Below are 15,737 nucleotides of genomic sequence, written 5' to 3' on the forward strand. Positions count from 1 at the left end.
ATGAAGAAGGCCTGCTGTGTATTGATTGCTACAGTATAGGTGTTGAAGGGTTTGTTAGCTACAAGCAAAATTGAGAGATTAGTTTAGCACGTTGTAAGAATTGGAGCTCAGTGCAGACTTGAAATTTAGATGGTTTGATTGACATAATCTTGCTACACCAAACATTAGCCACTTCAGTTCTACAGTCTGTTCTCAAGCGGCACATTCTGTGCATCTGTATAAGGTAATTACTGAGGTGATAATGTAGCTTAAGATTTGCAGATTGCAAAGGAAAATAGTGTCTACATTCAGGAGGGCTTTGCTAGAGATATGTAGTCGCTTTTTATTACCTGGGACTTAAAATGCCAAAACCTACTATAATTTTCACCCCTATCAGTTTTCATCCCGATAATAAATTTTGTACCTTTCAGAGTACAGCCGACGCCTGAAAGAGCGAATGCATCATAATATCCCACATCGTTTTAACGTGGGGCTAAATATGAGAGCAACAAAATGTGCGGTGTGTCTGGATACTGTGCACTTTGGACGGCAAGCATCTAAATGTCTTGGTAAGAGCAGAGTGTGTACATAAACAAAGTGTAACTGGACGGTAGAATGAAAAAGCATCAGCCGCCTAGAACAGATTTTCAGTGAAAGCTGGAGAAAGGACCAAGTATGAAGACTTGGAAACTAGTTGGCGCAAACATTCTACATTAGAAAACACCTGATGGTTTAGAGTAGAAGGAGGTTCTTGGAGAAGCTGGGGCTTGTGCGTTAGAAGTTGAGACAGCTGTGTCATGATTTTTTTTGTCATTTAACAGAAGTTTTTCTCTGTCCTTTTGTCAGAATGCCAGGTGATGTGTCACCCAAAATGCTCAACTTGCTTGCCAGCTACTTGTGGACTGCCAGCAGAATATGCCACACACTTCTCTGAGGCATTCTGCCGGGATAAAATGAATTCTCCCGGTCTGCAGCTGAAGGAGCCAAGCAGCAGTCTACGTCTTGAAGGATGGATGAAAGTGCCAAGGTATAAACATGAATCTTGGTGCCATATCAGGTGCTGAAATATTTGGAACAGTTCCTTATATTATCCTGGCTCTTACAATGTGATAATCGGTACATGTCCATTTTAATTACTTACTACCACTGAAATTTGTCTTTCTAGGAGTTGCATGCTTGTTTTATTCAGAATCCAAGCAGAAAATCCAACATGGCTTTGTGCTTATTTTCTTCAGGAATAATAAACGTGGGCAACAGGGCTGGGACAGGAAGTATATTGTCCTGGAAGGAACGAAAGTGCTCATTTATGATGCAGAAGCAAGAGAAGGTAACTTAGCGTTTCTAGGAAGAACATTTTTTTTAATCTTCAGCTACTGTTTGGCGAGTTGAGAGGCTTAAAGGTTGTTACTGTTTGCTGTGGCCATACCTAATTTAGCTAAATTTTCTGTAATAAGGCAATACCGTTGTTTTTCTAGATCCTTAACAGTTTTATTAGCTGGCATGTCATAATAGCCCAGCTGTGAAACATCCAGTGTGTACCCACTTCACTTTGCTATCGCAATTATTTTCTTGCTATTTACTAGTTTGTTCTTTCTTAATCTGTCTGCTCATTCTCCCTGCAGCTGGACAGAGGCCTCTGGAGGAATTTGAGCTCTGCCTTCCTGACGGTGATGTAACTGTTCATGGAGCTGTAGGAGCTACTGAACTTACCAATACAGCAAAGACAGGTGAGAATCTTATGTAGATGAGGTCAAACGGATTTCATCTGGCTTGCCATCAGTTGGCATTCTGTTTGGCTGAGCAGGATTTTCTCCCTTTAACTTTCATCCTGTAACTGTGTAATTTTGAGGTTACCTCTATTTGAATTACATGAATAGGTCAGTCATCTAGATTTAGTTACACATAGGCTGTTGCTTCTGTCATGGTAGTTGAACTGTGAATAATATAATCATCAAGCCAAATGGAAGTAAATTTTAAGAGTTTTGTAACATATTTAAAAGCACTGGGTTTATTTAAATTTCTTCTCTTAATGCTCTCTCAAGTGTGAAGTGTCGTATTTCATGCCACCATTGTGCTCTAACCAGAAAGTCGTTAACTTAGAAATACTGTGGGGTGTATACAGTCTCTTATTATGAAAAAAATGTTGATGTTTTGATTTGTATGTACTGAATAGAACTGATGAAAAGATTATGTATGTGTCGACTTTAACATTAAAGGATACAGATTGTTAAAAACAAAGGTTTCCATAACCAATTTTTACAGATTTTTCTTGAAAAGTACAGGGAAAACTTTAGTCAAGTGGCTGTTTTTGTGCTTTTTTTTTCACAATGGAATTCCTTTCTCTTTTGAATAAAAGGCAAGAAATTATTTTTATTTAGTAAAGACAGCATTCTATGTATGGATTATATACATCCAGCTAATATTTAGCTTTAAGTAGCTAGCCTATGCAGGATCTGTAAAGGAGAAATCTATGTATAAATTGCCATGGTAACGCGTCATGATAAATACAACTTCTCTCCAATGAGGCTGAAAGGTGTTGATTTTAAGTCCACTGACAATATTCCAAAAACTAATCTAAGTCTTATTCTATCTATATAACATCTCAGATGTGCCATATATCCTAAAATTGGAGTCTCATCCACACACCACTTGCTGGCCTGGTAGAACACTCTACCTGTTAGCACCCAGCTTCCCTGACAAACAGCGCTGGGTCACAGCACTGGAATCAATAGTGGCAGGTGGGAGAGTTTCCAGAGAAAAAGCTGAGGCTGATGCTGTGAGTATAAAAGTTTCATTTAATCATAAAATATTCTGGGAGGGAGCAGAGTTTTGAAAAATATTTTTTCGGTATTTGGCGTACTGAGGTTTAACTGAAGGTAAGTTGTTACTTCTGCCTCGTGATGTACAAGATGAGTACCACGAACTAGTTCATTGCAAGACTGATGCTTTATGTTACAATACCCTCCTTTAGACTTGGGGAGTGTAGTAAGAGGATCCCAAAATTATATCTCTGTAATTCCAGCAAACAGAAAAGGAAGAAAGAGCAGTTAGGACATGATTTAAATCCAACCTCATAACGTACCACATGGAATGAGCAAACTTTAAAAGAAAGAAACAAGCAAAAAGCTCCCTCCTGTGCCATTCTTACAGAGCTGGGTTTTTTTTGTTTCTTGGGGGGGAGAGGGGCGCGTGTGTATGGTTTTTAGTTTAAGTTTTATTCCTGATAAGAATAAGAGGTTAAATGGATTTGTTTTGGTTTTGGATAGCCTTTTTCATCATTGTTGCAGAGATAACTATTTTCTGATAAAGGGAGGTTTGATTCTATGGCATTGCATATGAGAGTGTTAGCTCTGGAGGTAGGGAATATCTGACTAGCAGGAAATCATCTCTTTTTTCATACTAGCATTCCCTTTGTCTCTGAGAAAAATACATGCTTCCACCAACATCTGGACTTTTTTTTAATCCTTCCCCTAGGAAAATTTCACTGCTCCATTGCAGGAGATCAGGGGAAATGGAAAGGACAGGGACAACAATAGGTTCTGTCTGAGTTTAGGTTAATTGTGATCGGTTTGCCTAACTGTGTTTCAGGTAGATAAAAGTTTACTAATTCTTTTGTAGGAGGTATCCCTGCAGCTTTCAGTTTTCTGAGAAAAAGAAATCTGTGCCAAGCTTTTTGTCTGTCTGAAATTATGACCTTAGATTTTTAAAATACTAGTAGAGAAAGAGATAAAGATTAACTCAACGAAAAAAAATATCTTTTTGTCATTTGCAGAAGTTGCTCGGAAACTCCCTGCTGAAGCTAGAGGGTGAAGACCGTTTGGATATAAATTGCACAATGCCCTTCAGTGACCAGGTAACGATCATGTTCAGTTGGGCCTTTCTGAGTATCGGACGTTTTATTCATGGAAATGGTATCTTAACAGCAATATGTGTAATTATATACTTGTTTGTTGTTTTGTTTTTTCTCTTCACTGGTAAACAGTATCATCCAAGTTTGCTCTCAGAGCATTCCTTGTTCTCCTCGTGGTGCTATTTTTTTTTCCTGTGGTCACTGTAGGTAGTACTGGTGGGTGCAGAAGAAGGTCTCTATGCCCTGAATGTACTGAAGAATTCCTTAACGCACATCCCAGGAATGGGTGCTGTCTTCCAAATTCACCTCATCAAGGATCTGGAGAAGCTACTCATGATAGCAGGTAGGGGGCTATATGTTACCATTTGTCCTGCAGTAAATATATGGTAATTGCTTTGTACTGCTAGGAGTGCTGTGGTGCCAAAGGGTTGGGCTTTCCTTTAGGTTCATTACAGACTTTTTTTTTTTTTTTTTTTTTTTTTAATCCCTATATTTATCAGGAATCAATTACTGTGGTTAACACAGTATTGTCTGAGGCTTTCTTGTAAATGAATATGTGAACGAAGGCTCAGTTAAACCTTCACGAGACATTGATTTCTCAGTTTCCAAAGCTGAGGGAGAGAGGAACCAGAGACAAAACACTTCCAGCTTAGGGGTTAGTCGTCATTTTAAGTTCAATTTTAAAAGTGTTGAGCTGATCAGTGAGCATATCTCTTTCTAATCACTATATAACCTTTCTTTTTAATGTAGTTAACCATTTGAGGACCACAATGTAATCACTGTGGCCTAGGGCCAACAACTCTTAACCTCTCTTGCTCTAAATGCTAATCCATGTAACAAAATTGGGACTTCTTTTATGGTTTGCTTACGATTCCCTTATGAAAGGAACACCAGCTTTAATCTCTTCATCTGTGGTTTTCCAGAGATAATCTTTCCTACACTGATGCAGGCATGCTGAACGTTAGGGCATATCTTCACCTGAAAGCCCAAATTATCAAGTGTCTATATGACATTTGTAGGGAATGAAGAACAAATTCTCTCTCTTGTTCTGCTTGTTCTGCATTTTTCCTCTTGTGAAGATTTAAGCTGTCCATGCTTTATTTGTTTCAGGGTGGTAGAGAAAAAAGCAATTGGAAAAAGGAAATCTCACACAAAATGAGGAGAAGGCTATGTTACTGTATTGCTAGACTTCTGAGAGGAATTGGGCTTGGTCTATAATGCAATTTATTAGGGCACTTCTTGGAAATCCATTGCTGGTTCTGTTGGCACAGAGAGGCTAAAGCACCTTTTACTTTAAGAAGTTCTGAAGGATAAAATAAAACTTCCTGGCTAATTTTGAATAGTGTCCTAATGAGGCCACTGTTACTGTGATCTACTAGACCTTAGCAACACTAATAATCCATGGAGAGAATGGTTGTTCTTCCAGTCGATTTACTGCCTGTTGTACGGTTGGGTTTTCATAAGTTTTTCCGTTTCACTTTTAATAGGAATAATAATGGAATGAATTCTATGTGGTACATTGTGACTGTTACCACAGTAACAGCCTGTAGTGACAAGCTGCTGCTTAGGTAACAGAACAGACTTTTGTAGAGAATAGGGAGTTTTCCTTTGATGAAACATAACCATTTTTGTTTCCAGGAGAAGAAAGGGCTCTGTGTCTGGTTGATGTAAAGAAAGTGAAGCAATCTCTAGCCCAGTCTCACCTCCCAGCTCAGCCTGATATCTCACCAAACATCTTTGAGGCTGTCAAAGGATGTCACCTTTTTGCTGCTGGCAAGGTAGGATACAGCTCCCTTGTGCACCCAGACCACCCTTTAGACTGCACTGAGTTTAATATTAATCAAATCAGCATCTTTATTTCACTGGCAACAAATCCAAGGTCTATATTCTTGTTTTAAATCTTTTTCTTCAAAGAAGAGGAGTATAGGGGCTGAAGAGAGGCTGAGCTGGAGACAGTATCAAGGATCTACTACTAATATGAATAAATTCAGTCAGGATGACATGATGGTGTAGCCTAAACTGGTACATAGTAAGAAATGCAGCATAGCATAGTATAACTGCCTCCTCACAGTTGACTTCCATTTTGAGATTTATAATTAGTGAATTCCATCCACTGTTTGTTCTTGAATGTCATGTAACAGTTTCCAGGCTAGCAAATTTACTTAGGTGTTTGCGTCACTTGGTAACTCTTGATATTTACATTAATTCCCAGGTTTAGTATGGAACATTTAGCCACAGCAAAAATTCTCATTAACAATTACTTCTATGGACTACTTTGATAACAAGGTGAACGTCATTCATTTCAAAGTGATTTTTTAAGATAACGTTTCAGGGTTTAAAATTTAGACCTAACCTATTTGAATTTCTTATCCCTTTCAATGAAACATTTTTCTGGGGAAAACCTGATTTTTTTATTAACTTCTTTCAAGTATAAAAGAAATCATAAAAGCAGTTCAAATTCACATTCTTTTCTGAGAATGTGAAGAGGCTTTTCATTATTTCACTAATTCACAATAACTACCCTATTAGAAATGTACTTGCTTATCTCTGCAAAGTTATTTCTGTGGCAAGAGGTACTCAGATCCGTTTCACACGCTCAGCATTAGAATTTACTCTCTATTACCATCTTGAACTATGCTTGTAATCTTCCTCACAGGTTGAGAATGGTCTTTGTATCTGTGCAGCCATGCCCAGTAAAGTGGTTGTTCTGCGATACAATGAGAGCTTGAGCAAGTTTTGCATCAGAAAGGTAAGCTTAGTAATTCCTGTCCGTAGCTAAGGTAATTCACTTATTGCACTAAGACTTTGCTTTGGAGCAAACATCTTAAACCTTTTTGCACGCATAAGAACATTTGTTTGCCAGCTAAAATGATAACAAATTGCAATGTGCACTGACTAAAATCGGAGTAGGCAGCAATTTCCTTTAATAAGAGTTGGCATATCTGGAGAGATGCAGAACAGAACTGTGATTTTTTTTGAGAAACTGGACTCAGCTGTAATCATATCCTTGCTTATTTGCCCAAAAAAGGCTTTCTTCTTAATTATCCAGCAGTGTTCCCTCACCTCTGTTGTCTTGGGAGAGATCCATAACAAATGACTTCTCCCTTCTTTGCAATTAAGGAAGCAATGGGTATCTGAATTTATTTACTGTACCAGTGAAAATCAAAGGGTATTTATATCATACAGATCCAGAAAAAAAACCCAAATAATAGGGACCTTCCTCAGAACAGAGTTTAAACACTGCCCTCCTTAAAATGGGCTGGTACCCAGAAACTTATGTCCTTTCCAATTCACAAATTAAGGGATGTTCAGGTCAAACTACATATCCCTGTGAGCTTCTGCAGATTACTTTGAAGGCACCAGTTCAATTTACAGCTTGACTGAGGCTTTTATCCCCACTGAGTGCTACACTGGCACCGCTGTGAGGAAGCAGAGTCGGCACAGTAATTCAGATGCTGGCCTCCCTGGAAGTAAAGACATGTTTGATGGAGAAGATCTTGGCACAAACAATGTGGATGCCAGCAAACCTGGAATATCTACAAGCATTTCAGCTGATATCGACTCTTGCTCAGAATGGAGCAGCAGCCGGCAGGAAACACTGAAGATGTACAGTCACCATCCTCTGTTCGTGCTGCCATTCACCTCCATAGTCCCAAGTGCCTCAACAAGGGCTCACGTACAAAACATGCAAAGGCGTGATTTAGAAGGCAGGTTTTCCTTATCTTCACTAATCCAGACAACTGAATTTAGATCCTAAGAAGATGGCAGCAAGCCCAGAATATGCTCTTCTGTTCTGCCAACTAAATTTCCAGATAAATTAGGAATGATGCAAGGAATCTTGTCCTCAGAAGATCTGGGGATCTGCGTGTTGTGTCAGGCTAACCTGCAGAGCTATCCTAGCTGTTCGATCACAATGCAAATCTTAGTGGACATATCTGTATTACATTGTACCAAGAAGGATGGAAGATTGTGTGTGTTTGTCTTCCTTTTCCTTAAGGAGCCATCAAGATAATTTCTTAAGTGTTAACAGCAGAGATGCTTTAGCGAGCTGATTCTTTCTGTTGGGAGAATCAGAGTGATGGATAAGCCTACTGACAAGAGTTTTGCTCCGTGGGTTATAAAGAGTTTGGGACTTGACTGGGGTCAATCCTGCTGCAGTTGTCTTAGGATCTTCTGTCTGCCTTTCTAGCAGCTGCCCTGATTCCTGGTGACTTCCAGGCTTGGAAGTGATTGTTCTAGCACAGCTGCTCTGGAGCTGGGGTGGTTTTTACTGATAGACTTCCTAGTGACAAGTCTGTCATTCAACCCTAACTGCTCAGTCCTGGTCTTATGTCATCTCCAGACACTGTTCAGACATGCAGTCATTGGCATGGCTGTGACCTATTGTAAGTAGGGAGCCACTCCCTACTGCTCCAGACAACTGAGCTACAGAGCAGAAGAATATCTTCCAGAATAGCATATTCTTCCAAAAGGAAGAGGTTCTTATTGGGGTTAGCACCTGGAGTTGAGTCGGTATGCAAGTCTATATTCAAGCAAGTGTCACCTCCAACAAAACAAAACTACTTCTTCTAGTAAGAGTACTTTTCTATATGCTTTTGAGAGACTGTTAGTAACTTTGAGGTTGCCATCTCTCCCTTTTATAAAGATAAATGTGGCAATATATAATGTTCCAGAATAAGCAAAATCTGTAAACTGTTACAGGGAACTAATATTGATCCATACTTCCCTCTTTTCCAGGAGATTGAAACCTCTGAGCCTTGCAGCTGCATCCATTTGACCACTTACAGCATCATCATTGGAACCAACAAGTTCTATGAAATTGAGATGAAGCAGTATACGCTGGAAGGTAGGAGACATTTCCTAAGGAATGCACCAAGTCGCTCCACAGATTCTTTTGGTAGGACTTTTTCTAAAGCAGTTTAGGAAAAAAAGTTGGTAGTGATCAAGCTGTTTTTCTCCATTCTCTTTGCAGAGTTTCTGGATAAAAATGACCACACTTTGGCCTCTGCTGTGTTTGCTGCTTCTACCAACAGTTTTCCAGTCAGTATCATCCAAGTGAACCCAACAGGGCAGAGGGAGGAGTATCTGCTGTGTTTCCATGGTAAGTGTGTGGCATGGTTGTACAGTTGTTGCACTACAACTGCTCTCTGGTACGTGAACAGTCAGAAAGTACCCAAGTACAGTTGTAAACGAAAGCTGAACAGAGTTGACTTTCTAGTACCTGGCAATGAAGAGTTGTTGAAGTCTGTGAATCTAAAAGCTGTGGAAGAGTTGTGGCTGGTGGTTTAAACACTAAGATGCACAGGGCATTGGCACTAAAATAGCACTTACTGATCCAGTCTGCTGAGGTGTTTTTGGTCAGCTTGCTTCTGGCTTATAAGTTCTCCGTCCCTGTGGATCAGTTGCCACGCGTAGGCTTGTGTGCCTGAAGGGAAGGGGTTGTAGTCAATGTTAAGTGCAAACAAGTGTTTGATTATCCTGATGAAATGTTAAGGGGTTTTCAAACTATGGCTTTCTTGTCTGGTTTCCGTACAGACAGATGAGACTTTTTAGTGTTCTTGTGATGAAATAAGAGGGTGTTATTTTCTTGCATAGCTGCTTTTGTTGGCCCTCTAGGATAGTGTCGTGGAAACGCACAGGAAGTCTTCAAAAGCCCACTAGCTGTAATTTTGGGTGAGTAACAAACAGTAGGAGTCTCATAGTCTTCTCAACTGTAGATTAAATAACAACCTTACCTTAATTGGTATAGAGAGTACCTTTTGGTACTGAAAGTACTACATCTAGCCAATTCAATGTCAATTAGAGTAATTCACAGCACACTAGGATTTGCAAGATAGTAAGCACCCTGTCCCTGCTAAAAAGCTGAGGGTCTATTGCCTTTGTCCCTTCAAAAATAAATGAATAAAATTCAGGCGCGTGCTCATGACATGACGTTACTTTTCTTGGCAGAGTTTGGTGTCTTTGTGGATTCCTATGGAAGACGCAGTAGGACAGATGACCTGAAATGGAATCGCTTGCCCTTAGCTTTTGGTAGGTGTTGAGGGGCATTCACTTGGATTATGGAAATTATTGAAACATTATGGAATATGAAAATTATTTTCATATATTGAAAAATATAAAGGAAGCATCCTTGTGGGACAGGTATTCTTCACTCAGTGCTTCTGTTTCCTCTTCCCCCTCCCAGTTCTCCCAGAAACTATGGAGATTTTCCCATGATCTAAGATTATTATAAATCCAAATGTCAAACCTTCTGAAGTATAAACAATTTGAGGAAAACTAAACCAAAGTTGTATTTCCTTAATGTTCTTAGTCTGGCAGTGATTGAACTGGCTAGTGGAATTTTTGATGATGCTTGCAAGTTTCTGAAATAGTCAAGGATATATAATGTCAGTGTGGTTCCCTCAGGCCTTTTGAACTACCTAATGGGATTTTGTTCAGTTAATAGTGTGTTTTTAATGCCTTTTTCATGATACTTTGGTTAGTAAAATTCTTGAGATACAGATAGTTTCAAAGCGACAATTCTTTAAGCTGCATCTCCCTGCTTAGTAATAGTGTCTATGTCTTATTACAGAAAATATATTTCCTTAGTTTTCCCCAGGGGCTGTGAGGCTCTGTTGTGCTCACTGATGCTTTTTAGAAGTTTTTAACAGAGAATTTTATTTTATGTTTTTCCTGCCTTTGTGGTGCTCCTTCAGCCTACAGGGAGCCCTATCTGTTTGTGACCCACTTCAATTCCCTTGAAGTGATTGAGATTCAGGCGCGAGCTTCTCTAGGGTAAGTTAGTTGTTCTCTTTCCATTACTTTGAACAGCATGTGCTGCAAGAATCTGTGTACTTGCCAGGAAAAGGTACAGTGTCGTCATTGTAAAGACTTTTTCCTGCAATTTTTACCCAGAACCCCTGCACGAGCCCACTTGGAGATACCAAATCCGCGGTATTTAGGGCCTGCAATTTCTTCTGGAGCTATCTACTTGGCCTCCTCCTACCAAGACAAATTAAGGGTGATTTGCTGTAAGGGCAATCTAGTGAAGGAGACCAACAATGAGCAGCACCACAGAGGATCTTCTGCTACACGCAGGTATGATGAAGTCAGTATGTTATGGTCCTTGTGCATCTCATATGCAAACTTCGCTCCAGATGGCTTTTCCCCAACAAGTTGTGGTGGGATGCCCTTGTTCTATACATAGAGATAGAGGCTGGCATTAGCCAGTTACTGTAATGCTGCAATGGAACAAGGAGTAGAGTCACTGATGTTTTAAAATCCAGACGGCAAAGAAACATTAAATCCGTAGGAATATGTGGGTAATCTCCACAAATGCTTTGTGATCTTCAGCTGGTTTACTTTTATGTTGCATTACAGCTGTGACCTCAAGGCTTGATGAGCTTAGATGCTATTGATATGACACTAAACATCAATTGACTGTAACAATCTCTAAAGCTAGAGCCCCTTCCTCTTAAATAATGAGTAGGCCTTCGGGAGATGGCATTGGGAAGCTGCAGTACAATCTTGTTCTGTTCAGCAGAACAGCAATACTTCAGACAGGTGAATAGATACTGCGGTTGATAGTGCCACTGTGCATTGGAAACTGAGAAATTGAGGCTTGTAGCTCATCCTAACCTGGCCCGAACATGCTGGAGCTACTGAAAATTTTGTATACAAAAAGGCATATATTAAATGCTAGCGTACTTCTTTTATATGGAAAAGTATACTGCTGAAGTATATGAAAATGCGTACTTCTGTGGCCCGTTACAGAGACATGACTTGCATCATTAGCAGTTCATTAAGGCACTTTACTAGTGTGGCAAATGTAATGAATACTCAGCTATCAAAATATCTTTGCACTTTTCATCTTGGCTCAGGGAGGTCTGATGCTTTTTCACCTAAACACTGCTGGGTGTTTGGGGAAAGTTACATTTTTGCTAAAAGAAAATGTAACGTGAGGTTTTTGTCGCTCAGCTGTTCGCGTCCATTATTTTTGAATGACAGCAGCCCTAACAAGAGAGGTCCGCCCACATACAACGAGCACATAACCAAGCGGGTAGCATCAAGCCCAGGACCACCGGAAGGTCCAAGCCACCCTCGAGAACCAAGCACACCACATCGGTACCGCGAGGGAAGGACAGAGCTGCGGAGGGACAAGTCACCTGGGCGACCGCTGGAGAGGGAGAAATCTCCAGGCCGGCTTCTGAGCACCCGCAGAGAAAGGTCTCCTGGAAGACTGTTCGAAGAGAGCAGCCGAGGACGAATGCCTGTGAGCGGTGCCAGAACTCCTCTTGCTCAAGTCAATAAGGTAAGTAAGTCAGGAGCCTGGAGAACTTTTCTGTTCTCAGGAAAAGGCATGTACTGCAGAAGGGCTGGTGGTACTGTAAAGTACAAGAGCAAATCAAACCTCACCCCCCGGCCCCTCAACTTCTACTGAAACAGAGCACGTATGGTGTAACTCACTGGCCCTGTGAACACCTTCCCTTGTGCTAGTTCTGTAACTGCAAAAGCAGCTTGACTCCGGAATAGGCTAAAGTCCTCCAGATCTGAAAGCAAAGGTGCATTTACCAACAGAAGTCAAGTTGCTGAGAACTCGAAGGGGGACAATGTCTGGAGGAAGGAACGTGGGAGCCTGCTGTGTTCAGAGTGATGCTGACAGCGCTTGCCTTTGTCAGTGGTTTAAGAATTATGCCACCTAGAAGCAAGCAAGCGTACGGCACTCAGCGGTAGCAGCAGTAGTTAGGTGATGTACTGCTGCTGGCACCTGTGCGTATGCGAGAAAAAAATATGTGCGACTTGTAACTGTCATTTTATTTCCCTGCCAGGTCTGGGACCAGTCTTCGGTGTAAGTCTCAGCTAGACAAAGTTACTCATCTTGACCTGCAGGAAAAAAAAGGAAATACACTGAGTATATGCACTCCATATGTCTGCTGCCCAGTTACCAAAACAGCATTCCTGGGCCAAAGCTCGCTCCGCATCGGGAGACGTGACGCTTTTGAAGATTGTTCGCATCTCAGTTAATTTCTCTGCACTTTCCTGCACTCCTGTTTTTGCACTTTGTACTACTGTTACTCTTTCAAGCAGTTCATGAACTTTTTGTATTCACTTTAGTCCCTAGTAGTTCATCAAGGAAATTAAACGGGACTAGAGTCCCACCCCAGGTCTTTACTGTGGTTAGCACCCCTTACCAGATAATTGATGATAGTTCTGAGACACGCTGGGAATGCCTGATGGCCCGGAACCAGAAGGGCCAAGGTGAGTGAGTCTTTCAATAGAAGGTGTGATTGGATATTCTCGACAGAACACAAGAAAAATTACTTCTGATTAGTCTGTTCACCTGCCACTTCTGAAAGTTATTTTGTTCTCACTAAAATTGCTCTAGAGCAGCTCTGATGGGGAGGGAAGAACCCTGCTTTAAACGATCCCATGTGCCCGGCCCTGAGACAAAGTGCATTACCTATAAGCTACTGGGGTGTAAGACTTTATCCAGGTCTTCTGCATGACAGTTCACTGCATGCTGCTGCACCATCACTGGCTGCTCTCTCCTTTTAGGTTGCTTTGCTGAGTAGTGTATTGTACCTCACTTGTAAATTAACTGAAACCTTTAGATTACGCTGCAAAATAACCGTTAAATACTCTGGAAATTTGGCAACGAAGAGTTAACAAGCCTTATTCTATGACAAGAATTACAGTCACGCTTGTGTTCTCCTCTCAGCGTTGAACACGGTCCCTTCGGAAATGACACCATAGTCCCGACAGTCTCGCATCCCCCAGAGAGAAGAGCAGCCCAGGCCTGGCTCTTCCCGTGATCTGTAACTTGTCGTACAATAAGAACCAAATGTCATGGCACAAGAGGATACTCACAATGAACAGCTTTAGCGGTTACTGAACACACCTTTGCCTTTGCTTCTGCGTATCTAACCTCGAGCCATTTATTGCTTTCTATTCTCTTTTGCTGTGAACATGAAGCAGAGAGCAAATGATTTTCAAAGCAGGTTTTGACCATTCAATCTGCAATAGCAACATCCTAAGTGAACAACCATGTTCTTTACAACTGGAAAGAGCAAAACTGCATCCAGTCTTCCCTTGGCCACACTCTTAAACTTCTGCTAGTCCCTCGCAAGCCTGTGCTAACCTGTTCTAGAAACCCATAAAAATTCAAATGCCTTGTCAGTGTCCTTTGGCGAGTTTCATGAATATTGTATTCCGTTCTCTTGTCTGTTAGGTTATTTTAGGTCAGATGATTTGGCAGGAAACTTGCTGAAAGTTTTTGTCTCCTGGTCTGAATATTTTGAAAGGTCACTGAGATCAGTCTTTAAATCTTTGCATCTCATGGAAGATCTTCAAGACCTCAGAAATGGGCTTGTTGAGTCCTGAAAGTGTATATCTTGTGTCTTGTTTGTGAAATGCTTCCTGCTATAGAAATAGCTCAAAGGACTGTACATATTTACAAGAAACTTTATATTCGTAACAAAAGGGAATTGAATTGGTTTCTACTTTTTTATTGTAAACTGTGCGTTTTTCAACACTAGCTTTTTGTTTTAATGGTGGTTGTGGACAGCCATCTTCAGACACTGGAGGGGCCTCAGCTTAGTCCTCCTCGCTCCCATGAAGAAATATTGTAACATTAAATTGCAATTGAAGCTTGTTAGCATAAATGAGGTTTTAGGTCTCTAAAAGTACAGGATTTTTCTTCATTACCTTTTTATTATTGACAAGGGAGGGAACCAGAGGGACAGTTCAAAGCTCCACCTGGAAAGTATTGAACTTTGTTGTTGAACAATAACCAAATAAAACAAATAACTATCTTGACTGGCATGGTGAAATGAACGCTTCCTTCTATATAGAGTAACACTGAGCCATCCTACCATTGCACCCAGCATTAGAGGCTGTGTAATCTATAGGTGTCAAAGCTTACCAAAGAGCTAACCTTGACAAATATTTAGCATTTTAATAGTTGTTATTCCCTGAACAAGTAGCATAAGTAAGTGGCTTCACAAAAACAAAGCATGTTCATGTGAACTAAAACAGGTGGATTTGTCCAAATATTTTACTAGAGCAGCAGTCAGCTGCAAACACCTACAGCTAAACTCTGCCCTAGTGATACGGGCAGAGGTGAGACGCGTGTGAGTATCTGGGAAAACAATCTTGCCCTGGTAAATGACCCACACATCTTGAGCTGGAAAAAACCATCATCTTAATTAACAACAGTGTGATCTAATGACAGGTTTGGGATTTATCCCAGCAGTGTACTGGTAGCAAAGCAGACGGAGACAATTACTCATCCCACTGCTGTAATATGCTGGTGCTTTAAGGCCTAATAGCTGCAACTTTAAAAAAAAAAAACATTCACAAATCAAGTCAGATTGAGTACAACCTGCAGAGTTACTGTACATCTTAACATACACCTGCTGGGAAAACTTGCTAGATCAGACTTAAATGTAAATACATCTATTTTTAACTGAACCAGTTTTTACAGGGTCTGAAGTATTCTTTCACAGGAAGAGGTTTTTAATATTCACACTGCTGCCTACAGTAACTTAATTTGTCCTCCTACTGTTCAGTGTTTTTGGTTCTGTGCACATACCCACCTCCTTACCCCCAATAAAAGGTTTGTTGGAGGGTGTGGGGGTGGGTTACTAATAGCTCCTCTTACATTTTGGTCTACATGACATTCTTCATGAAAATGCGCTACATAAAACCCAAGCTGCTTGATTTATCTATTGTGCCTACTATCTGATGTATATGATGAAATGCTAACTTGTTAAATGTTCCTTTATTTGTATTTTACTGTGCACAAAGAATACTTATTTAAAGCTCATTGTTGCAGTCCTATGATGCATGATCAGAATTGTAACAAAACTAAAATAATCCAGAAACTGGTGGAGTAAAAAAAAAATTATTTAGTGAGCCTTTTGATTACCAA

General features: G+C 40.5%; 1 protein-coding gene across 3 annotated transcripts in view; it reads left to right on the forward strand.

Annotated features, from left to right (window-relative positions):
- Positions 1-13,677, forward strand: part of CIT (citron rho-interacting serine/threonine kinase) — a 72,275-nt gene extending 58,598 nt beyond the window's left edge. For all 3 annotated transcript variants that reach the window (XM_075041791.1, XM_075041792.1, XM_075041793.1), the window contains exons 32-47: positions 411-548; positions 826-1,006; positions 1,215-1,306; positions 1,602-1,706; positions 2,586-2,755; positions 3,752-3,832; positions 4,037-4,172; positions 5,468-5,607; positions 6,486-6,578; positions 8,567-8,675; positions 8,802-8,930; positions 9,779-9,859; positions 10,525-10,603; positions 10,724-10,906; positions 11,816-12,119; positions 12,637-13,677. In XM_075041791.1, coding sequence (XP_074897892.1) covers positions 411-548; positions 826-1,006; positions 1,215-1,306; positions 1,602-1,706; positions 2,586-2,755; positions 3,752-3,832; positions 4,037-4,172; positions 5,468-5,607; positions 6,486-6,578; positions 8,567-8,675; positions 8,802-8,930; positions 9,779-9,859; positions 10,525-10,603; positions 10,724-10,906; positions 11,816-12,119; positions 12,637-12,660 — 2,045 coding nt within the window. In that variant the 3' untranslated portion in view covers positions 12,661-13,677. The remainder of the gene's footprint in view (positions 1-410; positions 549-825; positions 1,007-1,214; positions 1,307-1,601; positions 1,707-2,585; positions 2,756-3,751; positions 3,833-4,036; positions 4,173-5,467; positions 5,608-6,485; positions 6,579-8,566; positions 8,676-8,801; positions 8,931-9,778; positions 9,860-10,524; positions 10,604-10,723; positions 10,907-11,815; positions 12,120-12,636) is intronic.
- Positions 13,678-15,737: the final 2,060 nt, after the last annotated feature.

This window comes from Buteo buteo, chromosome 11 (genome assembly GCF_964188355.1).
Source record: "Buteo buteo chromosome 11, bButBut1.hap1.1, whole genome shotgun sequence".
Lineage (NCBI taxonomy): Eukaryota > Metazoa > Chordata > Aves > Accipitriformes > Accipitridae > Buteo > Buteo buteo.